The 18,419-nt window shown below is 36.0% G+C and overlaps 1 protein-coding gene across 1 annotated transcript; it reads left to right on the top strand.

Annotated features, from left to right (window-relative positions):
• Positions 1-16,456: 16,456 nt before the first annotated feature.
• Positions 16,457-17,727, top strand: LOC138876134 (uncharacterized mitochondrial protein AtMg00810-like). Its single transcript, XM_070155032.1, has 2 exons — positions 16,457-16,557; positions 17,136-17,727. Exons 1-2 carry the CDS (start codon positions 16,457-16,459, stop codon positions 17,725-17,727), a joined length of 693 nt encoding a protein of 230 aa, XP_070011133.1.
• Positions 17,728-18,419: the final 692 nt, after the last annotated feature.

Genomic DNA, 18,419 nt, shown 5'->3' with positions numbered 1-18,419 from the left:
CTTTCTTACTTATTGTTATTATTTTACGAGAATTGCAACGTCGTGGAAACATATCTCGAACCACGTTACATCAATGCACCCGTAGTTGTTTGGCATATCTCGACTCGGTTGAGATTTGGATTTGGGTCACATAAATGTGCACCCGAGTTAAGGAAAATAAATTATTAAAGGCGCGCCTAAAGCAACTAGCGTCTTGTTATTTTGGGGAAGGCCGTAAAATTCGCTAAACGGCCTGTCCTCGAATTCTAAGTATTTTAATATATACATTTAGAGGGCCCCGCAGCTTGTGCATTTTTTGTTTGTCGAGGCTCGTCTCATTCATTATTAAAAAGAATTTGCAATGTCATGGAAATACATCTCAGACCACGTCACAATCAATGTACCCGTGATTAGAGACACATTTCGATTTCGTTGAGATTTGGATTTGGGTCACATAAATGTGCACCCGAGTTTAAGGAGATAACATTATTAAATACGCGCCTAAAGCGACTAGCGCAGGGTTATTTTGAGAAAAGGCCGTGAAGTTCGCTAAGCGGCCGATCCCGAGTTCTAAGTAATTAACACATACATTTGTGAGGGCCCCGCAATCTATATATTTTACTAGGCGAGGCTCATCTCATTTATTTTAAATGGACAAATCCTAAAGCGACTACATCTTTTCTATTAAAATTAGTCTCTAAAATAAATAAAGAAAATCTTAATTAATTACGAGCTTTTTTTTATTTAAGAAATCATGGCATACTAATTGCTATATTAATACAAATATTGATGAACAAGAATTTTACTAAAAAAATTTGAAATTATAAATAAAATAAAAATTTGACAACTAATATTCAAAAGAATCAAATATAGTTAGATTGAAGCTCGCATTGTTATATATAAAAAAAACTATTGGAATTAATTATTCACAACCATTTGAAACTGGATTTAACCATAATTACTAAAGCTTAATAGAAAGTTTATTAGACTTAAACGTTCTTCTAATTTTGTTTGAACTCAAATCATGCCTTAATACCTAATTCACGAAATTTAGTTCAAATTCATGCCTTAGCTAAATTTAAGTACTTGTTCACAATTAACCTACTGTTGATAATCTTAGAACCTTCATAGCTAGTGAATTAACCCGTTTTGCCAAGCCGATTCATTAAAGACTAACTTATGTTATTTTCTCTTATTCCAATTATTATTCAATAATACATAAAATAGCCTAAATACAATCAATAAAAGGAACAGAGAAAAAGCGAAATTAAAACTTCAAAATTCGATTCTTCATATGTATTCATGCTTCCACATTTTTAGCTTGCAATAACTAGTATTACATTCGTGTACCTGGTATTGGAAAACAAGAGAAGATGAAGCTGAGAAGCAGCAACAGTAGTAACAATGTAGCACAACAACGACAGTCCAGCAACACAGGAATAGACCAGTAACAGTAGGAATAGTAGAAAACCCAGGAGACTATAAACGACTCCAAGTATAGAGAAGAAGTAAAAGGCAGGAAGGTTCTGACTATTTCAGATCTTAAGCGAGGCAATGAAACAGTAACTATTCTTTTTCAACTTCAAAACTCTCCAAAATGAATTCTGCCCCTGTATATTCAGTGTATCCAGAATGTATATCGGGTGTATACTTCTCACTCTGCCCCCTCTTTTTTTTCTTCTCTCTATCTAGTTTTTCCTCTCTTTTTTCCACCCCTTCTTCCTAAATTTTCTCTTCTATTTATAGCAAAATTTTCGAAATTTTCAGATTTGTTTTTTTATTATTTTATTATTTTTTTAATTAAAAGAAATCCCACTTACAAATTGCTTTTATTTTTTTAGAAAAAGAAATCCCACCTTTATTTACTTTTATTTTTAAAATTCCAACTTTAATTACTTTATCTTATTTAAAATCCCACTTTTTATTTTTTTTAAAAGAGAATCTCACTTTATTTAACTTTTCTTTAAAAAACAAACCACTATCTTTTCTTTTTCTTTTAAAAATGCTACTTTCAATTACTTTAAATTTTTTAAATTTTCAGATACCTTTATATTTATTTTTTAATTCCAACCTTATTTTACTTTTAAATTTTTTAAAACTTTTTACTTTTTTAAAATTTTCTACATTCTTTTACTTTTTTTTTTTAAAATCATTTCCGAAATTACTATATATATATTTTTTAAAATAAAAATAATAAATAAAATAAAATATTTTCGGATTTTTTTTATATATAAAAAAACAAAAAATAAAACTATTAATAGCGATAATTCACTTTTTATTTTTTATTTTTTCGGTTTTGTTTTGTGTTGGACAAAAATGAAGAAGGGGTGTTGGGTTAATGGAGCGGACCGGATCGACCCGGTTTGAAACGGACCGGGTCATGGGGAAAGTTGGGCAATTATTTGGGCATGTGGTTTGAAATTGAAGAAGTGGCCCAATCCGATTTTTCTTTGTATTTTTGTTCTCTTTTCTTCTTTTATTTTTCTAAAACTAAATTATAAAAGTACTTAAATTATTATTAAGAACTAAATTAAGTTATAAAAGCGCAAATTAACTTCCAATAACAATTAACGCACAATTAAGTAATAATTAAGCATAAAATTGTTCATTTGGACATTAAATGCTAAAAATGCAAAAGATGCCTATTTTTGTATTTTTTATTAATTTAACAAATAAACATGCATAGACAAACATACAAATAGTTACACAAAATATCACAAAAATTGCACACCAAGAAAAATTATTTTATTTTTGAATTTTTTGGGAGTAATTCTCATATAGGGCAAAAATCACGTGCTTACAGCTGCCCCTCTTTGCCCGAAGACACGAATGGTTTTCGTGCAAAGATAAAGCGAGCGATTTTTGCCCATCCGAGTACTCCGTGTGAAGCATTTTTTTTTATTTTTTTATTTTGAAAAAGATTTGACCGAACCTTTGCTTCAAAGGTTTCCTACATATCCTGGGCTAAACAGGAATCAGGTCAATGTAGTTCGGGAAGTTTTGGTAGCTGGGACTACCGTGGGACTGCAATGTTACTGTTGTTGCATGCTATTACCACTGCTTACCGATCTCTTTGTTACACCGTGCTTAAAAGAAAACAAGAAGCTAGGCTAGACTGCAACTTGTTCTTGTTGCCTTCCTTTCTTGTCGGCTTGTGTTTCCTCCGGTGCTTTTCTTCCGTGAATTTGGGGATGACACTGGCCCTTTGCTTTTCTGAATACCAGTTTTCATCATTTTGTTCGGTCCGCTGGGGACATGACTTCCTTCATTAAGCTTTTTGGCGGTTCCTCTGGGGATACGACTCTCTTCATCAGATCTGTTATGCTGGGCATAATTTAATGTTCACAGGCCGCTTCTTTCAAGACGCGTCTTTTCTTCCTTTTGACTCATGCGCTTGAACTTGTGTTGGGACCTCTTGTTGCAACTTTCTGCTTTCCGGTGCTGGGGATTTTTATTGTTTCCTGCTGGGGATTCCTGTTGTAACCTTCTACCTTCCGGTGGGTTACTGATTTCAAGATTTGCAGTATAAGACTCAAAAGTATTCCTCTTGTTATACAGGTGGGTGCCTGAATGCAAAAATATGAAATGTATGCCCGCATTATACTGGTGGGCGACCTAGAACAGAAATGAAAAGACAGAAATGTATTCCCGCATTATACTGGTGGGCGACCTAGAATAGAAATGAAGAGACAGAAAATGTATTCCCGCATTATACTGGTGGGCGACCTAGAACTGAAAGTATTCCCGCATTTTACTGGTGGGCGACCTAGATCTGAAAAGTATTCCCGCATTTTACTGGTGGGCGACCTAGAACTGAAAGTATTCCCGCATTTTACTGGTGGGCGACCTAGAGCTGAAAAGTATTCCCGCATTTTACTGGTGGGCGACCTAGAACTGAAAAGTATTCCCGCATTTTACTGGTGGGCGACCTAGAACTGAAAAGTATTCCCGCATTTTACTGGTGGGCGACCTAGAACTGAAAAATATTCCCGCATTTTACTGGTGGGCGACCTAGAACTGAAAGTATTCCCGCATTTTACTGGTGGGCGACCTAGAACTGAAAAGTATTCCCGCATTTTACTGGTGGGCGACCTAGAACTGAAAGTATTCCCGCATTTTACTGGTGGGCGACCTAGAGCTGAAAAGTATTCCCGCATTTTACTGGTGGGCGACCTAGAACTGAAAGTATTCCCGCATTTTACTGGTGGGCGACCTAGAACTGAAAAGTATTCCCGCATTTTACTGGTGGGCGACCTAGAACTGAAAGTATTCCCGCATTTTACTGGTGGGCGACCTAGAACTGAAAGTATTCCCGCATTTTACTGGTGGGCGACCTAGAGCTGAAAAGTATTCCCGCATTTTACTGGTGGGCGACCTAGAACAGAAAGTATTCCCGCATTTTACTGGTGGGCGACCTAGAACAGAAAGTATTCCCGCATTTTACTGGTGGGCGACCTAGAACATAATGTATTCCCGCATTTTACTGGTGGGCGACCTAGAATAGAATGTATTCCCGCATTTTACTGGTGGGCGACCTAGAACAGAAAGTATTCCCGCATTTTACTGGTGGGCGACCTAGAACATAATTTATTCCCGCATTTTACTGGTGAGCGACCTAGAACAGAATGTATTCCCGCATTTTACTGGTGGGCGACCTAGAACTGAAAGTATTCCCGCATTTTACTGGTGGGCGACCTAGAACAGAATGTATTCCCGCATTTTACTGGTGGGCGACCTAGAACTGAAAGTATTCCCGCATTTTACTGGTGGGCGACCTAGAACATAATGTGAAAGGACAGAAATGTATGCCTCTGTTATATGGGCGGGCTCCCAACTTCAATACTAACCTAGGAGGAAATGCCTCTCCTATGGGAAAAACTAAACTTAGGAGGAAATGCATCTCCTATGGGTAAAACAAACTTAGGAGGAAATGCATCTCCTATGGGTGAAACTAAAACAAACTTAGGAGGAAATGCATCTCCTATGGGTAAAATAAACTTTAGGAAAGTATTCCACTCGTTATTCAGGTGGGCGCCTGGTTTCAAAAACAACTTTTAAAATAAACGTCATTCCTCTCTTCAGGCGGGCTCCTGATTTCAACAACTTTGAAAATAAAATGCCATTCCTTTCTTTAGGTTGGCGAGGTTTAAACAACTTTAAAAATAAACGCCACTCCTCTCTTCAGGCGGGCTCCTGATTTCAACAATTTTTAACAGTAAACGCCATTCCTCTCTTCAGGCGGGCTCCTGATTTTAACAACAACTTTTTAAAGTAAACGCCATTCCTTTCTTCAGGCGGGCTCCTGATTTTAACAACAACTTTAAAAATAAACGTCATTCCTCTCTTCAGGCGGGCTCCTGATTTTAACAACAACTTAGGATGAAATGCCTCTCCTATGGGTAAAACTAAAACAAACTTAGGAGGAAATGCATCTCCTATGGGTAGAACTCTAAAATTAACTTAGGAGGAAATGCATCTCCTATGGGTAAAAACTAACTTAGGAGGAAATGCGTCTCCTATGGATAAAACTAAACTTAGGAGGAAATGCGTCTCCTATGGGTGAAACTAAACTTTTAGGAGGAAATGCATCTCCTATGGGTAAAACTTAGGAAGTGCGTCTCCTATTGGTAAAACTTGACCTAGGAAGTGCGTCTCCTATTGGTAAAGGCATGGAATGTATCCCCTTGTTATACAGGTGGGCACCTAAAATATGCAATGGACAGACAAGAAAAGTATTCCTCTCGTTATTCAGGTGGGCGCCTGGTTTCAACAACAACTTTGAAAATAAAATCCTATTCGAGGGCGGATGAACCCAAAATATCCTATTCGAGGGCGGATGAACCCAAAATATCCTATTCGAGGGCGGACGAACCCAAAATATCCTATTCGAGGGCGGACGAACCCAAAAGATCCTATTCGAGGGCGGACGAACCCAAAATATCCTATTCGAGGGCGGACGAACCCAAAATATCCTATTCGAGGGCGGATGAACCCAAAATATCCTATTCGAGGGCGGATGAACCCAAAAGATCCTATTCGAGGGTGGATGAACCCAAAATATCCTATTCGAGGGCGGATGAACCCAAAATTTCCTATTCGAGGGCGGATGAACCCAAAATATCCTATTCGAGGGCGGATGAACCCAAAATATCCTATTCGACGGCGGATGAACCCATAATATCCTATTCGAGGGCGGATGAACCCAAAAGATCCTATTCGAGGGCGGATGAACCCAAAAGATCCTATTCGAGGGCGGATGAACCCAAAAGATCCTATTCGAGGGCGGATGAACCCAAAATATCCTATTCGAGGGCGGATGAACCCAAAATATCCTATTCGAGGGCGGATGAACCCAAAATATCCTTAAGACTTGAAAATATCTTATCTCGAATACTTGCTGGGGATTATTTTGCTTGGGATGAATTTTCCCTTTCTACCTTCCCCAAATTTTTTTTTTAAATTTTTTTTTATTTTTTATTATTAGCTTCTTTCATTGAAGACTAACTCCCTTGAGACTCGTTTTGCCTTTCCCCGAAAGGAACCGCTGAGGATACCGATTTTCACCAAACTCGTGTTGGACTCCTCGAAACTGCTAGGGATAACACTGTTGGGGAATTATTTACTTACCTGTTGGGGGTAAAATGTTATCAGCTAGGGATAACGCTGTCGTGGATAACACCGCTGGGGGATTCTGATTCCTTTGCTGGGGAACAACTTCCTCCATTGAAACTTATTATGTTGGGGCAACACTGGTTCGAGGACCACTTCCCTTGAGACTGGTGTTATATTTATTTTTCCCCGCATGGGTACCTGACTTACAGAAAATTTTCTAAATGAAAAGAAAATTTCCTGCCCCAGTTTGACAATATCCCTTGCGGATTTCTGGCATCAATGCCATTTCCTTTACCTGTTTGAAATCAAACAAAATTTGTTAGTTTAAAACATGGTGGTTGGTTGTGATACTCCTGCTGGAATGGCTTTTCCCTTTCTCCTTCCTTGTTCTGTGCTCCGCCACTGGTTGGGGATGATGCTATTTGCTGGGGATAATCCCTTTCTGCTGGGGATATCCCTCTTCTTCTATGGCATAGCTCGGAAACTGACATTTCCCTGACCTTTTAGTCTAGTATGAACTTCCCACACCATGTCCATTTCTCTCCTTGCTTTGTCCACGGGCCTCGACCTTGAGATTTATAACCTTTGATTTCGACAAGGGTATCCCTCTTGACACTTGTCAATCCTTTTGTCGATTCCCTTTTGTTGGGGATATCTTTTGACACTGGCCTCGCGTTTGTTCCTTGCTGACTATACCATTTGGATGTACTAGTCAGATCTCATCTGGCATAATTGGAAAGCTACTGGCATATTTTGAAGTCAATTCACAGTTGATCTGACCAAACAGACTCTATTGTGGATTTTTCTATGAAAGGAAAAGATAAAAGGGAATAGAATAAAAAGACAACGGGAAAAAATGATTCTTTAACAAAAGGAACTATAAATAAAACATATAAACGCAGACACCGACTCTAATGGTCATGACATGCACATGTGGCTTATCCTCTACCGTCAATCATCTTTCAAGATCTTCATTGGCAATTCCCCATCTGATTCTCAATCTTATTCGACTTGTAGTGCCCGAAGGGTTTTCACCATCAAGCCTCTCTCATTTTGGTTTTTCTCTCAGCTTTCATCACCTTATGGTGCCTGTGAAGGTTTTCACCGATAAGACTCTCTCATTTGTATCACTTTTCAGCTGGGGTTTTGGAGTGTTGCCGGTATGACTCTTTCTGTTGGAGATTAGAGTCCTTTCTGCTGTGGAACAAAATGTTATGCTCACCGGGGAGACTCTCATTTGTCTGACTTGGCATCTTTTGAAGACTGATCAGAAGGTCTTTCTTTGGACCGTAATGTGGGTTTTGGATAGGGCTAGAAAAAAAGGTATTAAAGGCTCAAAAAATGCATTAATTTTGGGTTATTAGTTACAACCTTCGGAATTAGATTTATTTACAACAAACGCAACCTTTGCCCTAGTTTCTTGCTTGGGGATATTTTAATTGATTGATTTTTTTTCATTTTTTTCAAAACTATGACCGAGCCGTGAAGCGCCTACGTATCCTCTTTGAGGAATCAGGTCAAACGTAGTTCCCAATTCCTCTTTTTCATTTGACTTTCTTTTGTTTTTGTTTTTTTGTTATCATTTTTCTCTTCTTCTTTTTTCTTTTCTCTTTTTTCGTTTTGTTGTTTTTCTTTTCTTTCTTTTCCATGTTTTGCGTCTCTAACTTGTTGTTACCGATTCCGAATGAGGGGTATGAAAGAAAATAAACAAGGCTCAAAAGGGGTAACGAGGGATAAAGTGTTTAGGTAGCAGAACAAAATGCCTTCGTCATTCCAGTCTTCAAAACATGCCAAGTGCAAACAACACAATTGATCATAGATTTATAGTCTCTTCCGATGGTGCTGGACTTGACAATCATATTCATATTTGCTTTTTCATTTGTCAATTCTAAAACACCGTTGGGCGACACTCTTATTATCATGAATGACCCTCATGACAATTTGGCGAATCTTACTTTTAACGGTTTTATTTGTGTTTTACTTGCCCTAGTTCCACATGACTCGGGCTCCAAATAATCTTGAACCGTTCTTACTCCCTTTAAACGCTTTGATCACCTTCCCAGGGGTTTATGATTAACTTTTAAGATTAGGCCCAAACTGGGTGCGCATGTCATGTCACTAGAATCGGTATTGAATAAAAATGATAAAAGGACTAAACAAAAGAAAACTGGAAATAATAGAAGACCGGATTTTGCATTTAGATTACCGGTGAAATGGTTTGAAAAGACAAAAACAAACCGGAATAAAATCCTAAACAACTTGGGCAAAACTTAAACAAACCGCTATGACAAAAAATGGAAAGATAAGCGGAAAAATATTGACACAAAACAAAATCCGAATTACAATCCTAATAATCCGAACAAACAGAAATGACAACAAAATAAGCCACCACAAGCTTCTCTCTTGTTAACCAAAGAACGGAGCGTCCTCCCACTTTATCAAAACTGGCATCTTAGCCACTGAGCTTCGCATCAATACTGCCAAGACCATTATCAGCTTCAGTATCATCCATCTTCGTCAACAAGTTCCCAATAGGATTCAAGTGCTTCTGTTATCAGGCCTGATCCCCGTAGAGTGTGTATCATGGGGTGCAAGTAAAGGAATCTGAGTGTCATCGTCCGGCTTACCACAAACCAACCACCTTAACTTTATTTGCAAAACAAACAGGTTAGAATGGACTAAGTCGGTCCTCATTATTAACAACATCTTTTTTCTTTTTCTCTTTTTTTCGATGTTTTTTTTTTCCTTCTTTTTTTTTCATTTTTCTGTCTCTTTTTCGATTTTTTTGATTTTTTTTTCATTTTTCCTTTTTGATTTTTTTCATTTTTTTTTGTTGTGGTCGAATCTTATGGAGATTGCCTACGTATCATGACCCCGCATGAATCAGACCTTGCGTAGTTCGGACCAATAAAAGATAAACAATACTAAACATTTTTTCAATTTTCATATTAAAACAAACTGGGTTTCAAAGGTTTGAAGATGACCTACAAACTGGATAAAATCAAACAACCCACATATTCTTATTAAAAGATTTACAAACTCCAAAAACAAACGGCCAGTTCCTTTCCCCGTTTGCCAAATGCAGCCAAACGGCTATTTTTGCAAATGTGGCCCATTCCAAATTTCACATGAATTTTGAGGTCGGGGAGGATTATTTTATGACACTTTACAAACTTGTCCGTTCTTTTACGAAAATAACCTTTCGACAACTGAAATATACTCTAAGGCTATTTCGGCAAGAAGGGTTTAGGATGCGGCCGAATCTGGCTCGGTTTATCATGACAAAATTCAAACGGTATTCACCTGACCGCCGACTCTTTGTTTTTTTTTTACCAAATTACAAAAAAAAAATGGTGTTGCAAACACGGCCCTTCAGCGTCTCGGGGACGAAGATTTTTCAAGGCTGTGCGGGTCAACTAGACCAAATATAAAAAATGACCCAAAGGTGGCTGTTTATGCAAAGTCAGCCTTCCGGCGTCTCTTTCGGGAACATTTGGCTATTTATGACAAAACAACATCACCTGACTTATTTAATGACTCTTTTTATCATTTTTCAAATTAGCAAACTCAATATTGCAAACACGGTCTTTCAACGTCTCGGGGACGAAGATTTTTAAGGCTGTGTTGGTCAACTGGACCAAATCTTAAAAAATGACCCAAATGTGGCTGTTTATACAAAGTCAGCCTTCCGGCGTCTCTTTCGGGAACATTTGGCTATTTATGACAAAACAGTATCACCTGACTCTTTTTATTGTTTTTCGAATTAGCAAACTCAATATTGCAAACACGGCCTTTCAACGTCTCGGGGACGAAGATTTTTAAGGCTGTGTGGGTCAACTGGACCAAATCTTAAAAAATGACCCAAAAGGTGGCTGTTTATACAAAGTAATCCTTCCGGCGTCCCTTTCGGGAACATTCGACTATGTCTTGATAAAACAACGTCACCCGACTTCTTTATGACAAAATTAAAATTTGACATATATTTTTGGATATTTTTAGCAAAAGGGGAGGTTGGACACCACCCGACTTATTTATGGCAAAATTAAAATTTTGACACGTTTTTATTTATTTATTGGCTTTTGGCTATTTTAGCAAAAAGGTGGGGTTGGACCCGATGAGGGTTGCCTACGTATCTCACACCCGGTGAGAATCAAACCCGCGTAGTTCGGGCAATCAAGAATAAGTAGATGAACTAACTTTTTTTTTTAATTTGCGAAAGAACTACTTTAAAAGAAGAAAGGAAGTATTTTTTTTGATTGATTTTATTTTTTTTAAAAGAAAGACTTCTAAGATATTTTTTTTGAATTTTCGTTTTTTTTATTCTGAAGAAAAGAAGAAAATATTTTTCGGAATTTTACCTTTAATAAAAGAAATGCTTCTCAAAATGTTTTTTGAATTTTCTTTTCAATTTTGAAAGAAGAATCAAAATATTTTCGGATTTATTATTATTATTATTTTTTTTTTAAAAAAAAACAATTAGAAAGACTTTCTAATGAAAGACTCTTTTCTTTTTTTCTTTTCTTTTTATTTGTTGCATTTTCATAAACAACTAAGTAATAATAAAAAAAAATTTTTAAAAAAAATAAGACTCTTTTTCATTTTCATTTTCATGGCAAAACAAACTATTTTCTTTTCTATTTTTTTTTGAAAAACAAAACAGAACAATGATGATTTTTTTTCTATTTTTCCTTTTAATAAAACAACTAATAAGACATTTTTTCATTTTCTCAAAATATCGGCAGAGTTTTGACAGTATTGGTTTTTTTCAAAAATAAACAATCAATTCCCTAACCGCTATTTTTCGATTTCACAATATTCATAATATTCAAACACCGGTCAGCGAGACAAAATAAATGCACGGAAAACAAATAGGATGCATCAGGATGGTCTTTTCATATCAGGTTGCTAGTCCTAGACGGACCCAACCCCTGTGTTGAGTCCCCTAAGTCAAATGCAACGTGATGCAAATAAGCGTTCCTACTAGGGATCCGGCATGAAGTCACGTTATTCTATGTTCAAAAACCTGGGTCGGTGTTCTAGACAGTGTACCCGAGCGGACAACTCGAGTTGAGGAAGGAGCTCCTTTCCGGGAACCAAAAGGCCAGCCGGTTTAGAAACTTTCCGAGCCTCTTTTATTCAGGGTATGACACTAACAGAATAGGTAATCTTAACCAGTAAGCACATCCCCGGAGGTAAGAAGAGTAGGTTTCGGCACAGTTTATATGTACAGTTCAAATAATATCAAAGCAGTAAAAACAGCATTTAGCACATTAGGCTCAAACATGTAAAAATCAGATAAAACCAAATATAACAATTTATCTAAGCTCGAATTTCTAACCCTGAACCAGTGGTTCTGGGTAATAATCTCCAGCAGAGTCGCCAGAGCTGTCACACCTCCTTTTTACATACACGCGAGGGTACAAGGGAGTTTTTTCCAATTAAAGGACAATCGAAACGGGATTCGTTTATTTATTTCAGAGTCGCCACTTGGGAGATTTAGGGTGTCCCAAGTCACCAATTTTAATCCCGAATCGAGGAAAAGAATGACTCCATATTACAGTCTGCGCACCAGAAATCCGGATAAGGAATTCTGTTAACCCGGGAGAAGGTGTTAGGCATTCCCGAGTTCCGTGGTTCTAGCACGGTCGCTCAACTGTTATATTCGGCTTGATTATCTGATTTTATACAAATATGAACTTATGTACAAAATTTTATCTTTTTACCGCTTTCTTACTTATTGTTATTATTTTACGAGAATTGCAACGTCGTGGAAACATATCTCGAACCACGTTACATCAATGCACCCGTAGTTGTTTGGCATATCTCGACTCGGTTGAGATTTGGATTTGGGTCACATAAATGTGCACCCGAGTTAAGGAAAATAAATTATTAAAGGCGCGCCTAAAGCAACTAGCGTCTTGTTATTTTGGGGAAGGCCGTAAAATTCGCTAAACGGCCTGTCCTCGAATTCTAAGTATTTTAATATATACATTTAGAGGGCCCCGCAGCTTGTGCATTTTTTGTTTGTCGAGGCTCGTCTCATTCATTATTAAAAAGAATTTGCAATGTCATGGAAATACATCTCAGACCACGTCACAATCAATGTACCCGTGATTAGAGACACATTTCGATTTCGTTGAGATTTGGATTTGGGTCACATAAATGTGCACCCGAGTTTAAGGAGATAACATTATTAAATACGCGCCTAAAGCGACTAGCGCAGGGTTATTTTGAGAAAAGGCCGTGAAGTTCGCTAAGCGGCCGATCCCGAGTTCTAAGTAATTAACACATACATTTGTGAGGGCCCCGCAATCTATATATTTTACTAGGCGAGGCTCATCTCATTTATTTTAAATGGACAAATCCTAAAGCGACTACATCTTTTCTATTAAAATTAGTCTCTAAAATAAATAAAGAAAATCCTAATTAATTACGAGCTTTTTTTTATTTAAGAAAGCATGGCATACTAATTGCTATATTAATACAAATATTGATGAACAAGAATTTTACTAAAAAAATTCGAAATTATAAATAAAATAAAAATTTGACAACTAATATTCAAAAGAATCAAATATAGTTAGATTGAAGCTCGCATTGTTATATATATAAAAAAAAACTATTGGAATTAATTATTCACAACCATTTGAAACTGGATTTAACCATAATTACTAAAGCTTAATAGAAAGTTTATTAGACTTAAACGTTCTTCTAATTTTGTTTGAACTCAAATCATGCCTTAATACCTAATTCACGAAATTTAGTTCAAATTCATGCCTTAGCTAAATTTAAGTACTTGTTCACAATTAACCTACTGTTGATAATCTTAGAACCTTCATAGCTAGTGAATTAACCCGTTTTGCCAAGCCGATTCATTAAAGACTAACTTATGTTATTTTCTCTTATTCCAATTATTATTCAATAATACATAAAATAGCCTAAATACAATCAATAAAAGGAACAGAGAAAAAGCGAAATTAAAACTTCAAAATTCGATTCTTCATATGTATTCATGCTTCCACATTTTTAGCTTGCAATAACTAGTATTACATTCGTGTACCTGGTATTGGAAAACAAGAGAAGATGAAGCTGAGAAGCAGCAACAGTAGTAACAATGTAGCACAACAACGACAGTCCAGCAACACAGGAATAGACCAGTAACAGTAGGAATAGTAGAAAACCCAGGAGACTATAAACGACTCCAAGTATAGAGAAGAAGTAAAAGGCAGGAAGGTTCTGACTATTTCAGATCTTAAGCGAGGCAATGAAACAGTAACTATTCTTTTTCAACTTCAAAACTCTCCAAAATGAATTCTGCCCCTGTATATTCAGTGTATCCAGAATGTATATCGGGTGTATACTTCTCACTCCGCCCCCTCTTTTTTTCTTCTCTCTATCTAGTTTTTCCTCTCTTTTTTTCCACCCTTCTTCCTAAATTTTCTCTTCTATTTATAGCAAAATTTTCGAAATTTTCAGATTTGTTTTTTTATTGTTTTATTATTTTTTTAATTAAAAGAAATCCCACTTACAAATTGCTTTTATTTTTTAGAAAAAGAAATCCCACATTTATTTACTTTTATTTTTAAAATTCCAACTTTAATTACTTTATCTTATTTAAAATCCCACTTTTTATTTTTTTTAAAAGAGAATCTCACTTTATTTAACTTTTCTTTAAAAAACAAACCACTATCTTTTCTTTTTCTTTTAAAAATGCTACTTTCAATTACTTTAAATTTTTTAAATTTTCAGATACCTTTATATTTATTTTTTAATTCCAACCTTATTTTACTTTTAAATTTTTTAAAACTTTTTACTTTTTTTAAATTTTCTACATTCTTTTACTTTTTTTTATTTTTTTATTTTTTATTTTTTTATATATATATTTTTTAAAATAAAAATAATAAATAAAATAAAATATTTTCGGATTTTTTTATATATAAAAAAACAAAAAAATAAAACTATTAATAGCGATAATTCACTTTTTATTTTTTATTTTTTCGGTTTTGTTTTGTGTTGGACAAAAATGAAGAAGGGGTGTTGGGTTAATGGAGCGGACCGGATCGACCCGGTTTGAAACGGACCGGGTCATGGGGAAAGTTGGGCAATTATTTGGGCCTGTGGTTTGAAATTGAAGAAGTGGCCCAATCCGATTTTTCTTTGTATTTTTGTTCTCTTTTCTTCTTTTATTTTTCTAAAACTAAATTATAAAAGTACTTAAATTATTATTAAGAACTAAATTAAGTTATAAAAGCGCAAATTAACTTCCAATAACAATTAACGCACAATTAAGTAATAATTAAGCATAAAATTATTCATTTGGACATTAAATGCTAAAAATGCAAAAGATGCCTATTTTTGTATTTTTTATTAATTTAACAAATAAACATGCATAGACAAACATACAAATAGTTACACAAAATATCACAAAAATTGCACACCAAGAAAAATTATTTTATTTTTGAATTTTTTGGGAGTAATTCTCATATAGGGCAAAAATCACGTGCTTACAGCTGCAACTAGAGCTATGGAGGAAAATGAATGTGATATAGTGACTGAATCTCCAAAAGACGAAACTGGTAGCACCTCAGAAATATCTAAGTAATTAACTGGACCTGTGAAGTATGATTGAGTTTCAAAGAAGGTAATATCAGAAGACATAAGAAACCACTGGAGGTCAGGAGAATAACATCGATATCCTTTTTGCATTCACGAGTAACCCAGAAATATGCACATAAGATCACGAGGAGCTAACTTATCTTTTCCTGGAGTAAGGTCATGAACAAAACACGTACTCCCAAAGACACGGGGTGGAAGAGAGAACAAAGGTAAGTGGGGAAACAGGACAGAGAATGATACTTGATTCTGATAGCTCAAAATGGCATACGATTAATAAGATAGCAAGATGTAAAAATTGCATCCCCAAAAAAATGCAGCGGAACATGAGATTGTATGAGTAGGGTATGAGTAGTTTCAATAAAATGTCTATTCTTTTTTTTCAGCTACCCCATTTTGTTGGGATGTGTACGGACAAGATGTTTGATGAATAATACTATAGGAGTTCATAAACTACTGAAATAAGGAAGACAAATACTCTAGGGCATTATCACTACGAAATGTGCGGATAGAAACCCCAAATTGATTTTGAATTTCAGCGTGGAAGGTCTGGAAAATAGAAAACAAATCAAATTGATTTTTCATCAAAAATATCCAAGTGCACCTGAAATAATCATCAATGAAATTGACAAAGTAGCAGAATCCCAAGGTAGAACTGACCTGACTAGGACACCAAACATCTGAATGGACTAAAGTAAAAGGTGGCTCTACTCGATTATCAAGACATCGCGGGAAATGGGAGTGGGTATGCTTATCGAGCTGACATGACTCATACTCTAGAGAAGACAAGTGAGATAAGTCAGGTACCACTTTCTGAAGTTTTGACAAACTAGGATGTCCCAACCGTTTATGTAATAAATCTAGTGAATTAGTAACGGGACAAGTTATTGAAGGAAGACAATATGCGAGTCCGTGTGATTTTTCAAGGATAATGTAATAAAGTCCATCTGATTCACATCCGGTACCAATGATCTGCCCTGTACTGTGTTCCTGTATAAAAACAAGGTCATCAAAAAATAAAATAGCAGATTTAAGTGATTTGGCTAAGCGACTAACGACTATCAGATTAAAAGGACTATCAGGAACATAAAGAACTGAGTCTAAAGGTAAGGAAGGAAGTGGACTCGCTTGACATATTGCAGTTGCCATGGTTTGAGACCCATTGGCCATTGTGACTGTTGGAAGAGATTGAGAATATGAAATACTAGTGAAAATAGATTTGTTACTAGAAATATGATCAGATGTACCTGAATCAATGACTCAAGACTCAGAAGTTGAAAATTGGGAGACACAAGTTATGCTACTATCTGTTGAAATAATGGAGGCTAATCCTGAAGATGTCTGCTTACGTGTTTTGTGCTGAAGGAACTCAATATAATCCGGTAAAGAAACCATCTAGATTGGATTCAGTGCATTCGATCCAACGGATGTGTGTCTAAGGCTTCTAATAAGAATGACATTATAATGTTCACACCGGAAAAAATCAGAAATCTTTCTGGATATTACTATTAACGCCAGAAAAATCAAAAAAAATCTGAAAATCACTATTCACGCCGGAAATCAATGTTCACACCCGAAAAATATAAAAGTTGTCAGAATTAGGTTTAAATTGGATAGGTAAGCTCAAAATTGCAAGACGATTACACTGTCCAAAAGAAACTTTTTCAAATTCTGGCCAGAACAGCCCTCACGCGCCGACGCGTGGGATAGATGCGTCGCCGCCGTCAGAACACCGGCAAGCGTGTGTATGAGTGTTTTTAGGTATTTTTTTCTGGTGTTTGGTCGCCTATATCCTGGGAAACTTTTGGTGGTTTTGGATTTCGCACAACACTGATAATTAGTGACTTTGACGCAAATAGTCACTTAGGTCGCCTATCACTAAGTAAAAAAAAAGATTATATTGTGATCTTCTTAATATATGTACTTATCACTAGTAGTAGCAAGGATCTAATTGATGAGGCAAAACAAACTCTGCACAATAACTTCAAGGTAAAGGATTTAGGCAAGCTCAAATATTTCTTGGGAATTGAAGTGCTCAGATCACAGAAAGGGATACTTCTTAATCAAAGGAAGTATACCTTAGAATTAGTGTCAGATGTGGGACTAAGTGGTACAAAGCCAGTATTCACACCACTTGAAGCCAACATAAACTTGACTACTGCAGAATATGACAAGCTGACAGGATACACAGATGATCCTCTACTGGAGGACATAAGCAGCTATCAAAATTTAGTGAAAAAATTGATTTATCTAACAATCACAAAGCCAGATATTTGCTTCACAGTTCAAGTTCTTAGCCAATTCATGCAACAACCAAAGAGATCATATTGGGATGCATCGTTAAGAGTGACTAAATACATTAAAGGATGTTCAGACTTAGGGATATTCATGCCTAAGAACTCCACAATTCAGTTGACTGCATTTTGTGATGCAGACTGGGCTGCATGCCCCAAGACTAGGTGCTCAGTGACAGTTTATGCCATCAAATTGGGTGACTCTTTAATCTCCTGGAAGTCGAAGAAATAGCACACTTCAGTAAAAGCTCAGCAGAAGCTGAATATCGAAGCATGGCAGCATGTGTAGCATAAATTGTATGGCTGCTTGGTTTGTTATAGGACCTGAGAGTATCTATTTCTAGGCTAGTTCCACTGCATTGTGATAGTAAAGCAACTATCCAAATTGCTGCAAATCCCATATTTCATGAGAGGACAAAGCATATTGACATTAGGGGTAGACCCACATTGGTTCAAGGGGGTTTAGTTGAACACGCTTTGTAAATATTTTTATTATTTTGATGTGGAAATTATTTTTCAAAGAAAAAGATTCGAATAAAATTAAAGCGATTGTAAAATAAAGTTGTGTGTTGGTCGGATGGTCCAAGCGGATTCAACCTCTGCAGATGGTCGTGTGTTCAAATCCCACCTTCAATAGTTTTTGTTTCTTTCTCTCTTTCTCAAAATGATGACAGCTTATTTGGCGATTTTTGTCCTTACACTTCTTCTGTATCTTTTATTGTTTACTTAGTGTCTTTCCATTGTCTTGGGATTTTTATATGAATTTATTAATTTTGCTTAGCTCTTCTATTGTTTTTTGTTAAGTGTTAGGGCAAATTAAACTAAAATTAATAAATATATAGAATTTAGTATTTTTAATATGATCAGGCAAATGTTTGTTACAGTAAAATTTTCTAAAGTTCAACAAAATGTTACATTGTAAAG

Source organism: Nicotiana sylvestris, chromosome 8, assembly GCF_000393655.2.
Source record: "Nicotiana sylvestris chromosome 8, ASM39365v2, whole genome shotgun sequence".
Lineage (NCBI taxonomy): Eukaryota > Viridiplantae > Streptophyta > Magnoliopsida > Solanales > Solanaceae > Nicotiana > Nicotiana sylvestris.
The sequence above is the reverse complement of the archived record's forward strand: the minus strand, read 5'-3'. Positions and strand labels throughout refer to the sequence as shown.